Raw genomic sequence first — 24,226 nt, 5'->3', positions numbered from 1 at the left:
GGACAGGTGAGAAAAACCCATTTTCCCCCTCAAGGACTTACAATCTTTGCAACAAATACAAGTGAAAACCCTTTCAAACAGCCAAACGCGAATACAGATTTCCACATAAACTGATAAAGCAATCAGGCACTAAAACATCTATTTGAGGCAGGCTCCAGAAAATTGTTTTCAGATGTATACTTCTTTGTTTTTGCAGATACAATACTTCCTGATCAAACCTCTAAGAATCTAGAAGTCAAACTGATAAAGCAATATAAAATCTCCTCAATAATTCTGTACTAATAATGGGGGCATAAGAGGGGAAAGCTTTTCAAATAAGACTGTTCTTATTTGCTGTAAGTTAAAAGGTAAAGGTAAAGGTTCCCCCGCACATGCGTGCTAGTCGTTTCCGACTCTAGGGGCCGGTGCTCATCTCCGTTTCAAAGCCGAAGAGCCAGCGCTTGTCCGAGGATGTCTCCGTGGTCATGTGGCCGGCATGACTAGACGCCAAAGGCGCACGGAACGCTGTTACCATAGTGGTCCCTATTTTTCTACTTGCATTTTTACATGCTTTCGAACTGCTAGGTTGGCAGAAGCTGGGACGAGTAACAGGCGCTCACTCTGTTACGCGGCACTCGGGATTCGACCCGCCAAACTGCCAATCTTCTGATCGACAAGCTCAGTGTCCTAACCCACTGAGCCACCGCGTCCCGACTTGCTGTAAGTTACTATTACATAAAGTGAAGCAAGTATTTACTCAACAGATAACCATCATATTACATTCCATTTATAAAAAAGAAAACATGAGCATTCAATCTGTGGTACGTTACCTTGATGGCACTTTCTTAACATATCAGTATTGCCTTTCCGTTGTTTTTTACTTCTTTACTATTGCTCAAGAAAAATGACCAAAACCATTTGGAAACTTCCCAGAGTTACTTATGTAAGATAAGTGATGACAAGGTGGAAGCTTACCACAAGGAGGTTGAGGGGTTACTGAACTGGTGTAAGGAAAACAGCCTAGTTTTAAATACCAGAAAAACCAAAGAGATCATTGTCGATTTCAGAAAAGGCAGGCATAGCCACACCTCTCTGTGCATTAATGATTCACCTATGGAGATGGTTACCAGCATCAAATTCCTGGGTGTGCAGCTAACGAGTAGGCTGGCTTAGTCGCTCAACAGTGAGAAACTGGTGAAGTGGGCACAGCAGCGCCTGCATTTTCTGCATCGCATGAGAAAAGCACATCTTCTTCCCCCTGTCCTGACCACTTTCTACAGGGGAATGATCGAGAGCATCCTGTCATACAGCATCACAGTCTGGTTTGGAAGCATCACTGCTTCAGACAGGAAGGTGGTGCAGAGAGCAGTGAGGATGGCCGAAAAGATCATTGGCAGTTCCCTCCCTCTCTCCCATCCAGGACATAGCACAGAAGCGTTGCTTGAGCAGGGTCCGTAAGATTATCTGGGACACTACACATCCTCTTCACGACCTGTTTTCCTTGTTACCTTCTGGGAGGAGGCTTCGTGGTATCCGCAGCAGAACAACCAGATTCAGCCATAGTTTCATTCCATATAGCATTAACCTTGTGAACTCTCAAGCTTCCTCCTTCTGTTATATATTCAAGATGGACAGTATTTAATATTCATATGTTATGTATATGTAGGGGTGTGGGTCTATGAATATGTGTATATAGTATGGTTAGGTGTGTGTCATGTATGTGTTCCACTTTGAGAGCGGGCAACTAAATTTCATTTTTGATGTGTGCCACTGTGCCCACAGTAAAAAAAAATGACAATAAAGGTTATCTTATCTTATCAGCAGTGTAGACATTTGATAAATAAATAAGACTAAATTGAATAAAAAGGTCTGACAGAAAAAACTCTCTGCCTCCATCAATAAACATAATTATTCTAGAATGATCCTCCCATTATTGATTATGCATTGTAAAGTCAGTGACAGTTCTTACTGGCCACACAGACAAGACTTCCCAGAACGTCACTAAGCCTGGCCTCTCACTACTTTAATCCATCTACTTTGCTGCTGGTTGTGCTCTTCTTTTTTCTTCCATATTGCCCAGCATTATGGACTGTTAAAAGGAGCTGGATTTTCTCATCTTGTGCCCAGATATTGTCAGAATCTATTTATATCACATTCATAAATGTATGTTTAAAACATTATCCCCCCCCCCCCCGGATTCTGCCATCTCCCGAGGAAGGGGGAGCGGATGTGGATTCAGCCTGCCTTAGGTTATTTCAAAGACCAAGGGAAACCTTTTGAACTGGGGGAACAAAGGGGAGGGCTAGAGAAGGCGGCATCTGGCCTGTGTCTCCATTTGAATCTGTAAAGGAAGAAGGCAATAACCGTAAAAGATCTGAAGTCCCCTTTTTCCCACGAAAGGGATGACACGAAGTAATGATGGGGGGCTGACCAAATGGGGTTGAGGGAAGGGGGGTTGAACCGGGAACTCTTTATAAAGTTTCAATCTGTAAAACAATACCAGGTCCTGTCTTGTATTTCCACAACCAAACATGTCCTAGTAAAAATTCCTTTTGGACTAGAACTGACTCCAAGAGTTTTTGTTTTCCTGAGACGTAGATTGGGGTGGGTCCTGACAGATATGATAATTTGAGCCTGATTATTTTGTGCTTCAAATGTATTTTCTTCTGCAATTCATTTATTTTCTTGGCTATCTATGGTATTTACTAGTCTTCTGCAACACTGGCGTTCAAAGCAATTAATACATTTTTTATGCTACTTCTTCAAAATGCTACTTTCAAATCATAGACTATTACAGATTCTTTGTAGCTATCAGAATATCTCACAGCATCTAATTACGTTTTCCAAGGCTTTCATGGCTATCCTATCAAATGCTAGTTTGCAGCATGCTTGTTCTTTATTTATTTATTTTTTATTATTTTAATTCCATTTATATCCCGCCCTTCTCCGAAGACTCAGGGCGGCTTACAAGCTTAGCAGTAGCCTTCATTCTATGTATATGCCTGCTTATTAGGGCTTTCATACACCCCCCAAGCGGCATTATTACAAAGTCAGCTTAATTGCCCCCAACAATCTGGGTCCTAATTCTTTATCCTAAACAACAAAAGTTATTGACCATGCCACTGTCTTCTCTGTCAATTCCAAGGATTTAAGATTGTTGTACTTATCATTAGTTATTTTAATCAATTTCTTTTTTCAGTCCCTCAACAGTAAGCAGTGTGATCTTCTGCCTGAAAGTGTCCAATTCTAGTCTATTTCTATTTGCTGATACTGAATATGTCAATAGGTTGATTTATTTCATCTTTTACTGTGATGATCTTTTGTATGTTTATCCTTATGTTCCATATTTCCACTGCAATTCCTTTTCTGCAGCTTTTGATTGTCATTTCCAGCAAGACAATATCAGCTACTTTAATCTAGCCACATCATAAACACTATTAGATTGTCATTTCTTCCTCTGCCAGCATCTGACTTGATGGGCCCATCATCTGGCACTACAGTATATCGACAATCACTTTATTAAATCTATCCATGCGATTTTCTTAGTAAAATAAAGAAGTGCTTATTCTTGTTATATCATTCATATATTGTACACCACGAATGATGCTTTTACTTTTGTCACTAAAGCAACAATCCACCCACATCAAATTCCTATATCCCTGTTGCCTGATATAAGCACATAAGTGCTTTAGCTGGGCAGTTGGCATTATCCTGATGGAAGTGTAGCATTTTGGTGTGTGTTCCTGATATTCCTTATTCATCCTTTCCAGTACCAGCTTCCACCTTCACCACAATCAAGCAGCATAGCAGGAAATGGGGAGGGGAGTGCTGAAAATTTTATCATTTGGGCAAAACCCAGGCTTTGTTTCCTAAAAATAAAGTATTCAATAAAAATATGAACCAACTTGCAATCAGACATGTACTTGAAGTTGAATCTTAAATATTTCCATTTTGCAACATCCCCAGAATCTCTTGCAACTAGCAGTGTAAAACTAGAAATTATTAGTCAGGTTACAATTAGTATGGTCCCAAAGAATTTGCATTTTGAGCAGCTAATGTGGAAGCAAAAGAAAAAACTGCCTGGGAGCCATCAATCATTTTGCTCCCACTTCTGTTTGTTGTGCACAGTTTCAAAAGGCTGACAGTATAGAAGTGTCTGAGCTGAATCAGAAGCCCTGATGTCTCCAAGTTACCAAAGGTAGGAGTACCACATACAGCATCAGAAAATTTTATGAAGAAGAGAAAAACTCCAACAAAAGGCAGCCCAAATGATTAGTAGCTGCATGGCAAAGAAAGATGCTGTGAAAGAGCCTTTCTTGTAGAAAATCACAGCTGAGGAAAGATAAATATGCTCTGCAGGTCCCCTACCTGCCATGTTTGCCTGGCTGCTCCCGAGAGCCTGCAGGATGAGCTGAAGTTCTCTCACCGCTGCCGCAGCCTCTTCTCCACAACACATATCTGGTTCCATGACAAGCTCCATGAGGCCGATCCCTACCAGAGACAGAGGAAGGATAAAACAGCAGCTTTTTCATCTCACTGTATCAGTTCAGTTGAGCATAGTTGAAACCGCTGTAGGTTTTATGCAAGGCAATTCAGAATCATTTATTATTTAATCACTGTCAAAATTCATACAGCAACAGAACTGTCATTCTGTCTTACGTAAATTCACATCTCACTAATATATAAAAAAAGAAACTATATCTAAAGTCCCCCAAGAGAAATGCAGGATGCTCATAACTAGCTGTAAAAGAGTGTCCTGCAAATTTGGTAGCAAACAGAGGAATGTGGCCTCTGGCTTTGAAATGTAGCATCGACAGATCTATAGGAAATATCCTGTCTCTGGCAAGTCTTCTGGTCCCTGAACACCTGATATAGCAAACAGATCTCTGTGTAGGAAGAAAAGTGAAGATTTTTGTGCTCAGACATCTTGATGATATATGATTTTCCCACCTGATGATACCCATAGGTATTCCAAGACAGCCTGATCAAAGGGACTGCCTTCATTTGGAAAATGCCATCAAAAATTCTAATTGGTCATTTAATTATTCAGTTAAATTTAAACGGTTAAATATTTTTCCATCTGGGTTCCATTATTTTCCAGCCTGGAAATTCAGGCTCCCAGAAAAGCATCTATGTTTGTGTATAAATAGAAAATGAAATGGGAGGCCATGCTTCCAATTTTTTTTACAAGACATAAGTGAGTTTCTTTAGACTTCTTACGTATAGCTGATATAGTTAAGTGTTTCTTTGAAACTTCAAGAACCTGACTTCAAATCCAGTTATTTTGAGAATTTGCATTCAGTTGAAAACATATAAATACTTGTTGCAATAGTTACATGCATAAAAATGTTCCAAACATACCTGCTCTGTTGAGGTCAACCAGTGTTTCGTTTCTAAAATCATCATGAAGGCTCTTTCCACTGTCTTGCTCCAACTGTATTTGCTTGATCCTCACAGCCTTGCTTACAATTTCATTTTGATTTTTACCCACTTGCATAAAGTATTGTAAGCAGCCATTCACTGCAATGGGAATCCTATGCTGAGTGATCTGATATCCAGCCTGCATTTAGAAGGTTAACAGATAGTTCCTTTCAAATGAAAGCTGTGTCTTTTAACACAGAGATCCAGCTTTCTTGTTAACCATTAACACCAAGTGATATACACATGGTAAGCTGCATGTAATCTTTCCATTCTGACCACCACCCTTCCCTCAAGGCACTTCTTACTGAAAAGATTAAAAAATAAAAACACAATATGAGTGATACTGAATAACAAAATTTCAACTTCTGCTAATGCTTGAATGTTAATATTTAGCCTTTCAAAGTAATTAGTCATACATAAATGTTGTGTTAAATGCCAAAAAACTATATGGGATTAATAACTGGAGGGAGGGAGACTTGCATGAGAGATCTAATTGGCAAAAAAGCTAAGGTCTCTTTCCTACTTGCTAGCTCTCTCCTTCAACTAGACTGAATACCACCTTAAATGTGATAGGCATTGCCTCATTTTACTGGCGTAAATAGAGCAGTGATGAGCTTTTGGGTTCAAGCTAGTGATTAATTTGGGCTGTGATCTAGTTGTCTGACGTCCTGCTGTTTTCATCCACAGTTGGGCTGGCATCTTCAGAAATAGAGTGACCCTATCCAGACAAGGTGGCAAGTGAAAGGCATACCTTTCGTTGTGCCTATTGAGGATATGATGTCAAATATCAAAACAGATATTTGAAACCTTCCAAATGATGCCGTATAAGGATTCAGATACAAGATAGCATACAAATTTAATAAATACATTTTACAAAAATCCTGTCCTCCCAGCAGCAACTTGACAATGAAGGAAACATGCATCTCAATGTAGAAGAGAACATGGTTATTCTGCCAACAGATAACAAGTGCTGTACACTAAGAGAGGACCATCTGAACCCAGTCATACACAATTTCTAAATGGAGAAATTTGAACAAAGGACATGGATACTGCACCGTTAAAGCCATACACTTGGTTCTGGATGTGGATGATACTTATCTGGAGTCACAGTGAAGAAAAGTTCAAGAAAATCCTATAACATTTGAATAATATCCAGCTAATACTCAGATTGTGAAGAAAAGAATGACAAATTTGCATTCTGATCATTTGGAAAGGAAATCTACAATGAGCATGTACAGGATATTAAAAACCAATACACAGAGATCAGTATCTATATAAAAGTTCCAGCCATCACCCCAGTAGAACAGATGCATCATGAAAACTCTTAATGACCATATCAAACACTTCTGTGAGCCCAGAAGATTAACAGATGAGTTGAGATAGCTTGCTAATGCTCCACAATCTAATGAATATTCTGCAAATACAGTCATATTAAGCAATGCAATCTAATAACAATAAATAATCAAACAAATACAAACTTCTAATAGGAAATAGGTTTCCTACATTGAGAAAGATACAGAACATATTGGTTAATGATTAGAAAAGTACAGCCTGAAACAGTGTACAAGCCAACAAAAAAAGATTTAGGACATCATTCAATCTCCCAAGGATGGCAGAACGCCATTTTTATTATCAGGGGTCTACTGCAACCCTTGTAGTTCTGGACAGGTGTATATTGGAACTACAAAATGCTTGTAGTTTAATCAAGATATACTTGATTAAAAGAACAAAAAGACATTGATATCTAGAACCTGAAAAATCAGCAGTGGCAAAACATGTGCTTCCTCATATTGGACATGAGGTTCAATTAAAAAAGACATAAATATTGGCAATCATGTTCAAACTACCATATACAACTACACAAAGAGGCTATTGATAATTTCAACAGCAAACAATTTCAGTAGTAAGGAAGTTTGAAAATCAACAAAACATGGATTCTTGCTTTATGCCAGCTCTTAACTGAGCAACAACAATAAGAATTTGCAACAGTCTCACCAGAAAATATACCTAATGGTAGCCTGGTTCACAGATGGGCTAATCAGGATCTGGTTCTCTTAGAACTTCTTTAAAGTAGACCAATAAGAAATCTACCTAAATGAGGATCAATTAGGAATGAGCTTTCTTGGACTCCTGTGAAATAAACCATTCAGAGATCAGCTTGCCAGGTTCAAATGCAAGAGCCCAGTCAATACTTCCTCAGTTGCATACAGCAGCTCAGTTTGCCTCTCAAATTACCAGTGACACATCAGAAATTTGGAAAACTAGACCACAGCCATTCAGCCTGAAACCTCATCACTGCTTTGATTGCCTCATTTCCTTAATTACAAGTTAGAATTTTGTATTTGATGTTCAACATACTAAAGGTCAGGGGATATGGGTACATTTGCCTATGAAGGTGGAGGTTCGTTCTCTGAGCTTGTGGGTTGGTTTCCGAATGTTTCTGTTACCAGACTAGATAACATCTTCAGCAGAGTTTAGGGGATGTCTGTGTTTTTCTGCTTATAAAGGTTTTGTGTGGTCAGTAGGTCATGTGATGGGTCATGTGTGGGTGTGTCAAGTGAGGGTCTTGTGATGGGTCTTATAATGGGGAAGTCATGTTGGGTGAAGGTCACTGGGAGGGTTGCATGGGCTGGTTGAGGATTGTTGCCGTTGCTGGTTGGTTGTGTGGTTGATTTTAATTCTGAGGAGTTCGTAGGCTAATTGTAGGTCAATGTATCTGTTGATGGAATTGCTTGTCGAGTGCCCGGCTTTGATGGACTCACGCCCATTTTGGGTGGTAGCATGGCTAATGATTCTGATATTATTCCAATCAAATTGATGCTGTTCGGGGTCAGTGTGAATAGAGATTAGGAATTTGGGATTGTGGTGCTTGACTGCCAGCTGATTTCATGTATTCTGGTTTTTAATCGATGGGATGTTTGTCCCATGTAGAATTGGTTGAAATTGTTACAGTTAATCTTGTAAATTAATTGTAAATTGTTTCTTTCATCCTTCTGTACCTTGTCCAGCACTTCACCTCCCAGTGATCCTCAACTGACATGTCCTCCCTATCACAAAACCCATTACAAAACTCTTGCTTGACATACCCACACCTGACCCATCACAAGACCTACTGACCACACAAAGCCTTTATAAGCAGAAGAACACTGACACTGACATCCCCCAAACTCTGCTAAAGATGTTACATAGCTTGGTAACAAAATGTTCAGAAATCAACCCACAAGCTTGGAGAACGAATCTCCACCTTCATTCTTCACCCGAGTTACAGCTATTCGCCACCATCGCAAACATTTGCTTAGAAAAAAAAGATGGAACTAATCTTCAAGGCAATCTGTTTCTGTTACAATGCAAAAAATTCTTTGTTAAAGGTGCCTATTTGGCTGCCGCTTTTAATAAAGAATAGCATGTCAAAACAGTTCATAACATCCAGTAGTTGATCTGAATATTAAGCTAAAATATTTTTTTATGTAATTTGATCTCACTGGTTGGTTTCCTACCATCTGCAGAATAGAGAAATATTCTGAGCTAAACAGCACGTCTATATTCCCAGGGAGTGTCATGGATTGTCTCATGAAATTGCTCCTATTGAGAGGTTTCTTGTTTGTAAAATGCCTACTGAGATGGTTCTGACCAAACAAAAAGCAGCTGTTTACTAGAAAACAACTCATAGAGATGCTATGCTGTTCTACGGCATGCTGAATATGGTAAATTACTTATGTGGAAGCTCTTGAATGTGGCCAGTTGGTGCCAGATTCTCTACAAGACTTGATGCTTTTGCAAAATGACTCAAGCAGTGCCACCACACTGTGACATAAGATCAACCACTTTCATGTGTGCATGCAACTTCATGAGAACTCTACAAAAGGGAGAGAGCTCACACTGCAATGGTAAAATGCTTTTAAAATTTGCTCACTCCCAATGCCTGGTTTCCTGAGTCATTCTGCCTCCTGTGGGATCTGACCTGTGCACTTGCCCCAGGAAATAGGGAATGTTTGTGGCAGTTATAAATTCCCTTTGAGGAAAGAGTAACACCACCTTACTTAAGAGATGGGTGCTTCCTCTTCTAAAGAAGCTATAGGTAATTAATGTGGACATCTATTGGCCCACCTACCATCTCCCCTTCTTAGGGAAGGTTGATGAGAAGGCAACAATGCAGCAATGACAAAGCACCTTGGGTGAAATGGTTCATCCAGCCTAAGATTAGGGGGAAAATCACATTTGGTAGTGTAACCATGTGGATTATCTCTGTTAGGACTTAGATAAGGGAGTGCATCTATCTTTATGTGGCTTCAATACCATAACTAATAAAAATTTACAGTGGTTTCATTCCTCCCAGAATGATCGATTTCAAATGATGTTAACAAAGGTTAAAATTCTTTTCTTTAGGTAATCTGGTTTTTTCCTCTTGTTTTCTTCATACTATGGAGCTTTTTGTTGAATTTTAAATTATAAAAAAATTAATTTTTAAATTATATAATTTTAATATACTGTAATGCTGTTACTGTACTGCTTTCATTTATGTACATTATTATAGGCTACTAAAGATTTTAAAATTGTAATTTTTTTGAAATGTAATAAAAACAAAAAAGAACATAACTTCTTCATCTGTCTGAAGAATGCTAATCTGACAGCAGGTACTTATTTAAACCTCTTTGCCAACTTACCACACATCACGTATCATCACTCCATTTCACAGTGTCTTTACAAAGATACAGTGTGGGCCTAGGGCAGCCTTTCTCATCAGTTGTGGGGAGGACAATAGGACATGTTATCCAACAAGCACACCTGCAAGATCCTTATTTAAATATTAAAATGATGAATTCTGTCTTTCTTTTGGATTTGGTCAGCTTCAATTTGTTAACTGTAACAAGTCAAGCCCACTCTCGTGTAATATCTAGGGTCACAGATATTACTGTTTTAGTTTGCCTTTATTTGTTTTACACATCTGAACAAATTATAAACAAAACAGCGTGTTTGAAATTCTCAGAGGTAATGACAATAAGTGCTTACGATGTCACTGGAGCACCAATATGTGTCTGTAATATATTCATTTGAAAAGATTTGTACTGTTTCTCTTAATCCTAACAGGCCACTGATGAGAATAAAGGAAGGCTTGTCCTAGCAGAACCTTTCCCAGTTCAATTACTCCCAAAGCCCTGAAAACATGAGGCACAGCCATCAGAACAATCATCATCAATCAGCAAGCTCCTGGCTGCAGCTGCCCATTCATCTGAATTCAGGGCTGCATCCAGCTTGGATGGGTAAACAGTGGCTGAAAAAAAACAAAGCTTCTCTTTTGTTGGCCTGTCCCCCATCTGTTCTTCAGGCATGTTCCTCTTCCGATTTGTCAAGGACAAAGCCTGATATATACTCACAGGCAGATCTGCATAGAAATAGTGTTTTCTGTCAAACAAGGACTTCTTGTTTATGGTGCAGTTCAGTGCAAGGCCTGTTGACACGGCTGCTTCTACGCATCGTCTGTTGAGAACCTAGAGAGACACAACACATAACTTGATTCACATCATTTTAAACAGTGTGCGTTCCCTTTTTGATTGCTTTAAAAAAACAAATGGGAAGTACAAAGGGTAATATAAGGGAAAACTTGTTCAAAGGAATATTTTTCCATTTCTTGGTGGGAGGACAATTGTATAGTTTTAAAGTATCTTAAATTCAACCAGCAAAACACATGTTTTTAATACAGCACACTGTATGTTTAAGTGTGGTGCTTTTGTTTTAGTGCTCTTAACTACATTCATTGGAAGATGACACAGCTTCTAATACAGCACTGGCCTAAATTAACATGGATACATGGGTTGAAATGTTTTGCTAAGTAACAATTCCAATATGCTCTACATCAGCGGTTCTCAACCTTTTCTTCACCATGGACCCCCTTTAAATATCTTTTGTGGCCACAGGCCATGGCCACAGATCCCCCCAGACTTAACGTAAGATTTAAATCATAACATTTTTTCAAGCCTTCACGGACCCCTTCTGATGACGTCGTAGCCCCTTAGGGGTCCATGGAAACAGGTTGAGAACTACTACTCTAAACAGCTAAAATGGTAATGAGGAAATAGCTAGGTAGAGAAAGAGCTATTAATTTATTTGCCTGTTTGTTAAATTTATTTGCTGCCCAACTTGTCGTGGGGCTACTCTAAGTGGCTTACAACAGTAAAAACAGAGAAATGAAAAGAAGTGTAAACGTAACAGTAGCAAAATAATGAAACAATAAAATAAACAATGATAATACAATAATATGAGATTAAAACATGGGTGAAGTAAAGCAGGGAATACTGGGAATCCCCATTGGGTTCCTGGGCCAAGTTATACCTTGAGTAATACAAATATTTCACTATTAAAGTTATCTGGTACAGTACTCCACTGCATTCAAAAAAAATATTTTTTAGCCTTACCTGGTATAGTTTATAATACAAAGCAGTTTGGACATACCATGTACTAAGTAGTGGTGAGAAAGAAACCCGCAATCTCTCCAGCCAGTAGACTGAAAATCTAACTGCACTTGCTACCCATGACCACATTTCCTATAGACTGTGTATAGGTAAATATAATGAAATATGAGACTCATACAAATTACTCTAGATTAAAAAATATGATCATTATATAAATGTATTAGAAATATACTTGAGTAATAAGGTAGATAACTATTGCAATTATTCACAGCTAAAACGATAAACCTTTTTTCTTTTTCTTTTCTTTCATTTTTTCACTTAAAAAAAAATAAAAAACACTGTTTCTTTCTCTGACAATATATGTATTTTTATCTGTGTGGGGTTTTTTCCTGTTTTGTGCCATTATTTTAAAAGCAATAAAAACAATAAATAAAAAGAAACTCTCCTTGTATAGACAAAAAGCTATTGTTGGAGATGCAAATCACCAGATTCATTTTTTTCCTCATAGGTTAACTAGCAAGTCAGGAGGATTTATCATTTTAAAAGCCAGTAGTTTGAATCAAAATAATCTACTACTGAGCAATTGTAAAAAACAAGTCTTCTTAAAATGTATAGAAGTCAGGTTATCTGCACACAGCCAGTATGTGCTGATAGGAATCTGCTCTTCTCATTTTGTTGAGGGAGCTTGTCAGAGATATAGCAAACACTATACTGCATCATCTCTCAGACTGTCAGGGTACATATAAGCTAAACCCATAGCTGAAACTAGCAGCGTGGTACACAAAATATGAATATACTTTGTTATATCAAAATGAAACACCTTATTCACAAAGGACTTTTATGAAACATCCTGAAGTAGTTTTTTCAAAAAATAAATAAAATTCAAAATAACCAAAAGATTGCATGAGTTAAAGGCTTAAATATTCTGGCTATTAGAAACACAAGAAAACAGAATAGTGTCCTTATTTTTTTGCTGTATCATCAAAAGAGTATGTGGGAGTAGCAGTTACTGTTTCTCGAATTATCAAGCTATTGGCCAAGTTTATTTTAAAAATAATAAAAGCAACTCTGAAAGAAACAGTGAACTCACCCTAGCTGTCAGCCAATCTGCAGAAAAATGGACTTTATGGATTGTGTTTGATGAAGAATGAGGACTTCAGTCACAGTGGTCCAACAAAGATAAATTGGCATTTTAGTCTTTGTCTGATTTCTGTGCCTATCTGGGTTTTGTGCATAGAGTGCTGGTTTATTTATTAACTCTAAATGTTATAAAAGGTAAAGTAAAGGTTCCCCCGCACATGCGTGCTAGTCGTTTCCAACTCTAGGGGCCGGTGCTCATCTCCGTTTCAAAGCCAAAGAGCCAGCACTTGTCCGAGGACGTCTCCGTGGTCATGTGGCCGGCATGACTAGACACCAAAGGCGCACGGAACGCTGTTACCTTCCCACCGTAGTGGTCCCTATTTTTCTACTTGCATTTTTTACGTGCTTTCGAACTGCTAGGTTGGCAGAAGCTGGGACGAGTAACAGGCGCTCAACTCTGTTACGTGGCACTCGGGATTCGACCCGCCAAACTGCCAACCTTCTGATCGACAAGCTCAGCGTCCTAACCCACTGAGCCACCACGTCCCTCTAAATGTTATACTCTACTCCAATTGTAACCAATTCTAAATGACTTATATGTCCTATTTATGTATGTAAGGTTTAAAAGTGGCTAGTCTAAAAGACAAATACTATGGAAAAAGAACCAAACAAAAATAAAAGACAACAATTATTACCTTTCAGATTATAGATTATTATTATATGAATAACATTAATACATGTGGCTGGAAAAAAAGCATTGCTGCTTTATTTTGTATGACCAAGACAGTGCAGTGATTAGAATACAGTATTTCAGGCTGACTCTGCCCATAGCCTGGAATTTGATCCTGACTGGTTTAAGGTTGACTCAGCCTGCAATACTGACCTTCCAAGGTCGGTTTGGGGCAATATGCTGACATTGTAAACTGCTTAGAGCAGGGGTGTCAAATCAATTTCATTGAGGGCTGCATCAGCATTGCGGTTGCCCTCAGGGGGCTGGGTGGGTATGGCCAGGGTGGGCGTGGCCTACTGGGTGGGCATGGCTAGAGTGCGTATGGCCTACTGGGTGGGCGTGGCCAGCTCTACATCGTTCGTATCAAGGGTGCCTATGGGGGCCTGGGCAGGAGTGGGACAGATCTGAGGGTTTCTGCCAGAAGGAGGGTCTCTGGGCCAGGGCCAAGGCAGTAGGGGCCGTTCCCTCACTGTTTCCAGGATGGCTTCGTGGGCCACATAAAACCACTTCATGGGCCGGATCCGGCCCCCGGGCCTTGTGTTTGACACGTCTGGCTTAGAGAGGGCTGTAAAGCAGGGCAGAGCGGTATAAATGTCTAAGTGCTATTGCTAAACATTTACAACAGTAATAAATAAATAAAGATGTATTATACTGTAGAAAACTCCATATAAGATCAAAACCTACTTCTAAATGCTCACTGTAGTTTAACAGTTACAGGACAAAAAAACTAGATGAAACGCTCAGTAATCAACCAAAAGAGTACTATCATGTTCTTTTTTTTTTTTTATTGAAAAGTTTTAAAATACAGTTTTCCCTTAAGAAACCCCCCTTCCCCCTCCCTGCTCCCCCCCTACCTCCCCCCAACCTCCCTCCCTCCCCCCCTCCCTCCACCCTCCCCCACCCCCCCACCCCCGACTTCCCAGAGCTAAATACAAGGTATATACATATAAAAAGGCAACCATAAACAACCATATACTAACAACTATAAGTTCTAAAATCCATCACTCTCTAGCTTATATAGGATAAGTTCTTGACTTTTCAACCTCTTCAGTATTAGCAAAATCCTAAAGCACACGTGCCCACTGTGATACTACCTGCCTTCATTTATCCAATTAACTGATTTCTTTTACAGGTTATGGGCATGCAGATTAAAATAGAACACAATATGAAATTAGCGTTCATGATGCAACTGGTATCATGAACACTACCTTACCCATAAATTTTTTAAAAAAAAACAACAATAATTTACTTATGTAGGCAGACTCCTTGGAACAACAGAAACAAGAGAGCAGATCCCACAAAGGACATAATACAAATGCTTAATAACTTACATATTACACCACCCTATTACTCCATCCAATCTATACCAATAGCAACAAGAATATGAGTAATATATCATATAACATAACATTGTAATTCATTACATAAACATAACATAAGGAGAAAAAAAGAATAAATATAAATATTGTATATACTCAAATCATCATTATAAGTCCTTTTTGGGGCCTCTTAATCACAATAAATAAGACAAGAAATAGAAGGTGGTAGCCAAGCTACTCTTACTTTGTTAATATTCTTAGTTCAACCCATAGAAAAAATTCCAGTGCAGCTTAGCTCAGACATGTCAAACACAAGGCCCGGGGGCCGGATCCGGCCCGTGAAGTGGTTTCATGTGGCCCGCAAAGCCATCCTGGAAACAGTGAGGGAACAGCCCCCACTGCCTTGGCTCTGGCCCAGAGACCCTCCTTCTGCCAGAGACCCACAGATCTGTCCCACTCCTGCCCAGGCCCCCATAGGCACCCTTGATACGAACGATGTAGAGCTGGCCACGCCCACCCAGTAGGCCATACACACTCTAGCCACGCCCACCCAGTAGGCCACGCCCACCCTGGCCATACCCACCTGGCCCCCTGAGGGCAACCGCAATGCTGATGCGGCCCTCAATGAAATTGCGTTTGACACCCCTGGCTTAGCTGATACCATGGAATTATCACTATGGAATTCCAGAGGGAGTTGGTAATTGTATAGCTTTAAAATAAGTACAAATGTGCTGTTTCAGTTTGACTTGTAGGACAGAATCTGATTTGAGATCTTTACCATTTCAAGATTATATCTATTAGCTTACATTTCTCTGATGGACTCTAGGTTCTCCTTTGGGGTCTGATAGGTGTGTGTAACCGTGTTTCAATAAAACTGCATTTTGTATTTTATATACTCTACATTACTTTGAGCTTATTAAAGTTTGCTCCTTTCCTTAGAAAAAGACAGGTTAACCTTGTTACATTTCTACTCAGGACTAAAAAAACAACCTACCGGTAGAGTGCCAGGAAGAGAAGCATCCAAGAATGATACCAGAGAATTAGGTGGTGCTGCAAACTGAACTTGGGAACCAGAAAAAAGCTTTGAGTTGGATGAGATCTGTGCATGGATTTCCAAGCCTACAACTGTTGCCCAGGAAGCATCACTAAAAGAAAGCCAATATGTGTAATCACTAGCTAGATAAATGCAATTAAAATTTTAAAACAATTGGGAAAGGGGAAAGAAAATCAAGCACAATTAATACTGGAACAAAGGGAACATTAAACATTGTTTAATGAACATTAAAAGAAATTCAAATTCTGAACAGCTTGAATAAATTAAATAAATTAAAAACTGCAAGTTTTCTCAAAACAAAACAAAACAAAACCCACAACCCCCAGATTTGTTAGATATCAACCAATTCTTATAGCCAACATACATTGCACTATTGTCCTATAGATACCTTGTCAAAGGTCACTTTCAAATAGAGAAGGTGTCAAAAATTGTCATTTGAAAAATGTACAGTCACTGAAAAGTAATTGCACTTCATGCACCTTTATTTTCATATGACTGAGAGAATGGAGTAATTTTGCAGTAAACCCTTTACAGAATCTCAAAGCAATGATTTGGACTTACACAATGAGATACACAAATGAATTTAATTAGTGAAGTCAATATTATGCCATTGTAACGATAATAGCACTAAAATCAATACCTGGGATCCATAAAAGAATTAAGTAGACAGATACAAGTTTTTTTCTTTTCTTAAGAAGATGACAATTCTGTATTTCTTTGTAGTGAAATAATTGAAACCATAATGAAGTGAGGCTCTCAATATAATCATATTAATAAAAGTGGACATTTTCAGAATTTTTCAGTAGGTATGTAAGTTCCTAATTTTACATTATTATCTGTCCATACAGTGTGTTCAAAATGTACTTAATAGAAGACCAGATAGTATAGGAGATATTCATTTAAAGTACAGCATTATATGTATTCTAGATCAGGGCTAATTTAGAAAACAATAGAACATTTTTTTTCTCTTTGCATCATCACTGTAAGTAAATGGGGCTTCCCAAATGGTATCCTATATAAAAGTTTGTTTTGTGATCATGTTTTAAAATAGCATGCAGTTTAAAAACTGTTGCTATAAGATTTTTGTAATTACAGGGGAAGAAAATCTTGCAACATGAATATTAACACCATTGTTTGTTTTTTTAATATAAATTTGGTTACAAGATGGTGTGTGTTACAGTCTCATACAATAATGCATTTACCCATAGTAAATGTTTTTCCTTTTCCACGCTGCAAGGGAAAAGTGCTAGTTGTGAAGCAGCCCACGAATTTATGCAGCAAAGCAGCATCACATTAAGATCTGCCAGGAGGTAAAGGATACCAGTTTGGATTCTTCAGTTCTATTTTAAATTTGAGAAAAATTACGTTATTTTCCTTATCTTTTAGTGCTTTAGCTTATTATATTTTCATCCAATACACTAATACTAAAATTATTCAATATCGTATATCGTATACATTTGAAAGCTTGTGAGATTGTTTTCGCGTTTCAATCCATACAGTATTAGCAAGAGCGGAAACGTGAAACGAGAGGAAAGTTGTTTTTTTTAATCAACCAAGAGCGACAAACCAGAATATCCAGTGTCATACCGCTTCTCTTTCGTTGTAATCCCCTTTGAATTCCAGCAGAGAACGCTGGTGGATACCGGTCTCTTCCAATCTCCAAGTACGGTGTCATTCGCAAAGCTAACTTTGCCAGCTCGAAGCCAAGCAGGGTAGCGTCGCATCATGGGTGCCGCCATTTTGTTCAGCTCTGGGGAAACATCAGGTGATCTCGTTCTTACAGCAAGTTCTCATGGGAAATGCAGTCCTGAGCTTGCTTAGACTTGGAGAAAACGGTATGGAAAGAGAAATGCAAGCCTTCAGTTCCCATGATGCTCGACCACTGAACTGCTCGACTCAAATTGGGAGACTTAGCAGAGAAAGCGAGCAGGAGCAGCGGGACTTTTATGTGAGTTAGGTAGAAATGAGTCAGTGATTCGCGTTCATTGAGTAGGCAGAGGAGCATTAGATGCCAATGGGTGGAAATTAAAAAACCCCTACAAAAGCCGTTTTTCTTGGTGCTCAGAGAGTCATATCGTGACAGATGTTTAATAAATGTTAACAAATAGCATGCCTGTAATTAATGGCTTGCTTTCCTTAAAAATGAAAAAAAAAATGTTCTTTATTATCAATTCCATTCACTTGTAATGGAGAATCCCTCTGCATTAGGACTGTGGCTATTCACGCTTGATTATAAAGTAATGTTCACCCAAAGAATTGAAGGCCAATTCATTGTTAAAATGTTACTAGATTCTGTATTTTATGGCAAAAACCATGTATAATCACCAGAAACAGCAATAATAATTAAGGAATGCTGACACTCATCTATAGGTCTTTTATTACAGGGCAGCAGTGATGTTTTTAATAGATATTTCCTATAAAGGAAAAACATTATTTCCCTAAGAGCATAAATAGTTGCATTTCTATGTAGTTAGATATGGGAATATCTTAAAGATTAATAGCTTGTCTGCCTTTGAAAAGAATAACATTTTGCAGGTTGTGTGTGTGGTTAAATAGAAGCATGCTACTGTACAGATATTCTGATACTGCTGCATTTTTGAGCATTGGGCCTTTTAATGACGTACAAATAACAGCCATAGGGATTTCTTCACTTGAACTGAGTTAGGAGAGTCATAACCCTTATGGTAAATTGAACACAGTACAACAGAAGACCCTTAAGTGCTTTAAAATATCACCCTATATTCCTGCTCCAGTGTTTACCAATAAAGTTGTGACACAGTCCAGATTAAAACATTCTTAGGCCCTTGGGCTTGGAGGCAAACACTAACTTTATCTAACAAAAACCACTACATAAGTTACATTGCAGATACCAACTGTAAGACTTGGCATATAGCAATAGCAATAGCATTTAGTCTTATATACCACTCCATAGTGTTTTATGGCACTCTGAGTAGTTTAAAACTCTATTCTATGATACAGAGCTCCTACAACTTTGCTGAAATATTCTTGTCATCCTTGTAGGAGGCTTCTTTGAAAAGATGATGAGTCATGGGCTTGTTGAGTCAGCAGCTGAATTTTTATCCAGTAGAGGTCAGTGGAGTACATAAGCCCTCAATGGTATTTCAAATCCTTATAGAAATGGAAATAAGCATTGTCAGTTTCTTTAGGAAATATGACAATATTGTATAGAATAATTGCCCCTATTTTCTTTGGAGCAAAATGATCATAACATGGAAATAATAATAAATGATTTAACATGGATGAAAGTAGTGAGCTATGCAATGGAAATAAGATTTATGGAAAACAAGATTGGAAAGGTGAAGCATTTTACATTACAGATGCTGCCTAACCAGTACATGCCAAATTATACTTTTCCATAATGAATGGTGTTCCTGGCTGAGCTGGCAGTTAGGTGTAACAGATACTTCTTTATGTTTCACTGTTCCATCCAGATTTAAGCTGATGTTTGTTTGTTTCCTCAAATTCTCCTCTCTTTCTGCTCAGGATGAATTGAACTTCTATAATAGCAATAAAGGAATTGGAGGCAATCCCTCTGTGACACTTCAGGAAGGAATAAAGGCCATTTTAGATCTTAAATCACATGCATTTGTAGAGCTTTGAAAGGTTTATTAGAGTTTCTGGCATTTTTATTATTAATGGTAAAAAAGTTTTGTGCTCCAATGCAATGGGGACATCTATATAGGCACCAGGTATCATCCTATCCAATTTATTATTGGGCTGATTATTACAGTAAAAAGGAATATATTCTTCCATTTGTTTTTCCTTTTTATTGTGTTCATGAATTTAGCAACATGTTGGGCAATGAATGTAAAACAGTGATTGTGTGTGTATATATATATATATATATATATATATATATATATATATATATATATATATATATATATTCAGAAGCAATCATGTTTGCTTCAATTGGATTTGTTCACAAATACATATTACCGTTTAATAGAGCATCCTCATGGTATAAAATGAAAAACTTCAACTTTTCAAATTGATCATGGTAATACAACACCAATAACTTTGAAACTGAATGTTGTAATAAAACAGTATAAACAGAATGTTATACTGAGAATTAAGTAAAAACCTTATCTTTAAAAAGTTCTATATCCAACCAGTTTTGGCTTGATGCTTAGCCTGAGAAATTGCAGGTTCAGTTCTTAGCACCTTCAAATGGGGTTCTAAAAATACATGCTGAATCTACAGTATGGTATTAAATGATCATAATATATTGGGCAGATGGTTCAATATTCTGTGTATGATGGGTGGGGAAATTGTGACCCTTCCAAAATTGCTGAACTACAATTCCAAAAATCCCTCCCTTCAGGCTACATTATTGGGACTGCTGGCAGTTGTACTTCAATAGGATCTAGATGCTTTAGATTCCTCACTCTTGTAAAATAAAATCATGTTTTAATTGGACAGTTTGAAATAATTTCTAGAGAATTACACTACAGATGTACTCTGTAGAAAATACCATTTTTGTAACCAGTACATTCTTCATAATGCTTTATATCTCGTGAACAATAATAAGGGCAAAACTTGTGGGCAAATGGCATTTAAATGTTAGGGGCTTAAACATTATATTTTACAAAGTATTTATTCTCTTTTCATTTCTTTTTTCAAATTCTGAGCTAAGTCAGAATTGATTCAGTTATGTTATTTCCATTAAAAATGTGTGAGCATGTGTCAAAATGTCCAGCGTTCTAAAGCTGTAACTTTAATTTCCTCCTTGAACTATCTTAAAGAATTTAAAAAGATAGTAGGAAAAAAGCCCAGCTTTGCTTATGTCATAACTGTAGGCATTCTAATGCCAAAATATTTTGGTTAATGTTTTATAGTGGGACTATTGGTGCCATTGATCGTAGTGTAGCCTTAAGAACTATTTTCTTTTCAGCGCTTGTGCTATCTCCAAAATTATTAAATAATGGCTTAAAATGTTGTGATACCAGCTGCTATTATTAAAACTTTTAATTTGCCAGATTGTTAAAATGGGGTTAAATAAGGATATGTATTTGAAGCAGGATTATTATTAGAGTTTTGCACAATTAAAGAATAAAAGATGCTAGAGTCCTTCATTAGAATAGCAGGTGACTTCTAATACTACGGGAGAATTATTAAACCAAAGTATATGAAAGATATAAAATAGTTAAGCTTAGCTGAACAGGATTCAAGTACACATTATGAATAATATGTATTTTAACCACTTAAATTTCTGGAAATGTGTAAGAGGTAATTTATGTTCTGTAAGCATATATTTATTTATTTATTATTTATTTATTAAATTTATATACCGCCCTTCTCCCGGAGGACTCAGGGCGGTGAACAGGGCATATAAATAGAAATACAAAAGTTAAAAAAGGATTAAATAATTGCCCAATTAAAACAATCACAATATAAAACCCATTAAAACCCTAACGTTCCCCTATCAGGCCAGGCCAGCTTGTTCAAATAAATGGGTCTTTAGCCCGCGCCGGAAGGAGCGAAGATCCGGTGCCATCCGGAGCTCAACCGGCAGTTGGTTCCATAAAGCCCACAGAGAAGGCCCTCCCCCTGGGGGCCACCAGCCGGCATTCTCTGACCGGAGGCACCCTGAGGAGGTCCTCTCTGTGGGAACGCACAGGGCGGAGGGAAGTCGACGCCGGCAGCAGGTGGTCCCCGAGGTATTCCGGACCCATGCCATGTAAGGACTTAAAGACCATCACCAAGACCTTGAACCTCACCCGGAAGACAACTGGTAACCAATGCAGCTCGCGGAGCAAAGGTGTAACATGGGAGTACCGGGAAACTCCCAAGACAACTCTCGCGGCCGCATTCTGTACCAGTTGGAGCCTCCGAGTGGTCTTCAAGGGAAGCCCCATGTAAAGAGCATTGCAGTAGTCCAGACGAGAGGTCACATGCCTGTACACATGACATTCAAAATACAGATACTTATCCTGAGGATTACCTAGAAAATATCCAGAAAGCTTGAAGTATCTGTAATAAAAGTATAAGAAATATACTGGAATTCCTATTAAAATTTTAAGAGAGAAATTTGATTTGGGACAGTCAGTTCTAGTTTTAGTTAAAATGCCTATGCTATAATATAAAAAGAAAGAGTAGGATAAAGAGTGATACTAAATGAGAAAACCAGGTTGAACATTACAGGATTACATTTATAACAAACATTTTAACAGGTGGTCTGTAACACTCTGGTTTAGACAATTATCAAGTCTCTAAAGATAATATGTGTACAGGGAGTGCAGAATTATTAGGCAAATGAGTATTTTGACCACATCATCCTCTTTATGCATGTTGTCTTACTCCAAGCTGTATAGGCTCGAAAGCCTACTACCAATTAAGCATATTAGGTGATGTGCATCTCTGTAATGAGAAGGGGTGTGGTCTAATGACATCAACACCCTGTATCAGGTGTGCATAATTATTAGGCAACTTCCTTTCCTTTGGCAAAATGGGTCAAAAGAAGGACTTGACAGGCTCAGAAAAGTCAAAAATAGTGAGATATCTTGCAGAGGGATGCAGCACTCTTAAAATTGCAAAGCTTCTGAAGCGTGATCATCGAACAATCAAGCGTTTCATTCAAAATAGTCAACAGGGTCGCAAGAAGCGTGTGGAGAAACCAAGGCGCAAAATAACTGCCCATGAACTGAGAAAAGTCAAGCGTGCAGCTGCCAAGATGCCACTTGCCACCAGTTTGGCCATATTTCAGAGCTGCAACATCACTGGAGTGCCCAAAAGCACAAGGTGTGCAATACTCAGAGACATGGCCAAGGTAAGAAAGGCTGAAAGACGACCACCACTGAACAAGACACACAAGCTGAAACGTCAAGACTGGGCCAAGAAATATCTCAAGACTGATTTTTCTAAGGTTTTATGGACTGATGAAATGAGAGTGAGTCTTGATGGGCCAGATGGATGGGCCCGTGGCTGGATTGGTAAAGGGCAGAGAGCTCCAGTCCGACTCAGACGCCAGCAAGGTGGAGGTGGAGTACTGGTTTGGGCTGGTATCATCAAAGATGAGCTTGTGGGGCCTTTTCGGGTTGAGGATGGAGTCAAGCTCAACTCCCAGTCCTACTGCCAGTTTCTGGAAGACACCTTCTTCAAGCAGTGGTACAGGAAGAAGTCTGCATCCTTCAAGAAAAACATGATTTTCATGCAGGACAATGCTCCATCACACGTGTCCAAGTACTCCACAGCGTGGCTGGCAAGAAAGGGTATAAAAGAAGGAAATCTAATGACATGGCCTCCTTGTTCACCTGATCTGAACCCCATTGAGAACCTGTGGTCCATCATCAAATGTGAGATTTACAAGGAGGGAAAACAGTACACCTCTCTGAACAGTGTCTGGGAGGCTGTGGTTGCTGCTGCACGCAATGTTGATGGTGAACAGATCAAAACACTGACAGAATCCATGGATGGCAGGCTTTTGAGTGTCCTTGCAAAGAAAGGTGGCTATATTGGTCACTGATTTGTTTTTGTTATGTTTTTGAATGTCAGAAATGTATATTTGTGAATGTTGAGATGTTATATTGGTTTCACTGGTAAAAATAAATAATTGAAATGGGTATATATTTGTTTTTTGTTAAGTTGCCTAATAATTATGCACAGTAATAGTCACCTGCACACACAGATATCCCCCTAAAATAGCTATAACTAAAAACAAACTAAAAACTACTTCCAAAAATATTCAGCTTTGATATTAATGAGTTTTTTGGGTTCATTGAGAACATGGTTGTTGTTCAATAATAAAATTAATCCTCAAAAATACAACTTGCCTAATAATTCTGCACTCCCTGTATGTTACCCAAAAAGCAGAAATTTGGCTAAGTGGAAAGGAAATGAGGAAAGTATCTAATGATATTCAGAAGATTTGCTTATTTGTTCTTCAAATAGACAATCTTCCTTATTTATGTAAATGTCTGTCCATAACAGATAGTATATGTAGATATAGTGTCGCTGTTCTTTTATTTAATAAATATCCCCTTATGTCACATTAACAATTAGCTTCCAATGGTAACTTTTGAAGAGCTCTTGGAGCCAGATCCAAGGTTGTGAAGAGGTCACATGTGGCTTGGTGCCTCAGATATTGGGACTGCTTTTGAAATGAATAAAGTCTGAACCAAGTTGCCATTTGAACATTTCTAATTATTCAAACGTCCAATTCCTTTCTAGTCTTTTGAAATGGATGTTAATGCAACCTGAATTGATTCAGTGA

General features: G+C 38.3%; 1 protein-coding gene and 1 long non-coding RNA gene across 3 annotated transcripts in view; one reads left to right on the top strand and one right to left on the bottom strand.

The window, feature by feature from the left end:
- GATB (glutamyl-tRNA amidotransferase subunit B) overlaps nucleotides 1–17,732 on the bottom strand; it is a gene marked incomplete at its 5' end in the record, with an annotated part of 43,103 nt that extends 25,371 nt beyond the window's left edge. The window contains 5 exons of one of the 2 annotated variants that reach the window (XM_081332074.1): nucleotides 4,348–4,470; nucleotides 5,341–5,539; nucleotides 10,776–10,889; nucleotides 15,934–16,084; nucleotides 17,581–17,732. In XM_081332074.1, the coding sequence (XP_081188200.1) occupies nucleotides 4,348–4,470; nucleotides 5,341–5,539; nucleotides 10,776–10,889; nucleotides 15,934–16,084; nucleotides 17,581–17,732 (739 nt within the window). The remainder of the gene's footprint in view (nucleotides 1–4,347; nucleotides 4,471–5,340; nucleotides 5,540–10,775; nucleotides 10,890–15,933; nucleotides 16,085–17,580) is intronic. The other variant, XM_081332075.1, reaches the window with a different exon arrangement.
- An 88-nt stretch (nucleotides 17,733–17,820) lies between these two features.
- Nucleotides 17,821–24,226, top strand: part of LOC308671170 — a 47,404-nt gene continuing 40,998 nt past the window's right edge. Inside the window, exons 1-2 of the long non-coding RNA XR_014027159.1 lie at nucleotides 17,821–17,941; nucleotides 19,015–19,083. This is a non-coding gene — a long non-coding RNA (uncharacterized lncRNA). The remainder of the gene's footprint in view (nucleotides 17,942–19,014; nucleotides 19,084–24,226) is intronic.

This window comes from Vipera berus (assembly GCF_964194415.1).
Source record: "Vipera berus genome assembly, chromosome: 7".
In the NCBI taxonomy this organism is placed as follows: Eukaryota; Metazoa; Chordata; class Lepidosauria; order Squamata; family Viperidae; genus Vipera; species Vipera berus.
This window is presented reverse-complemented; position numbering and strand designations above follow the sequence as displayed.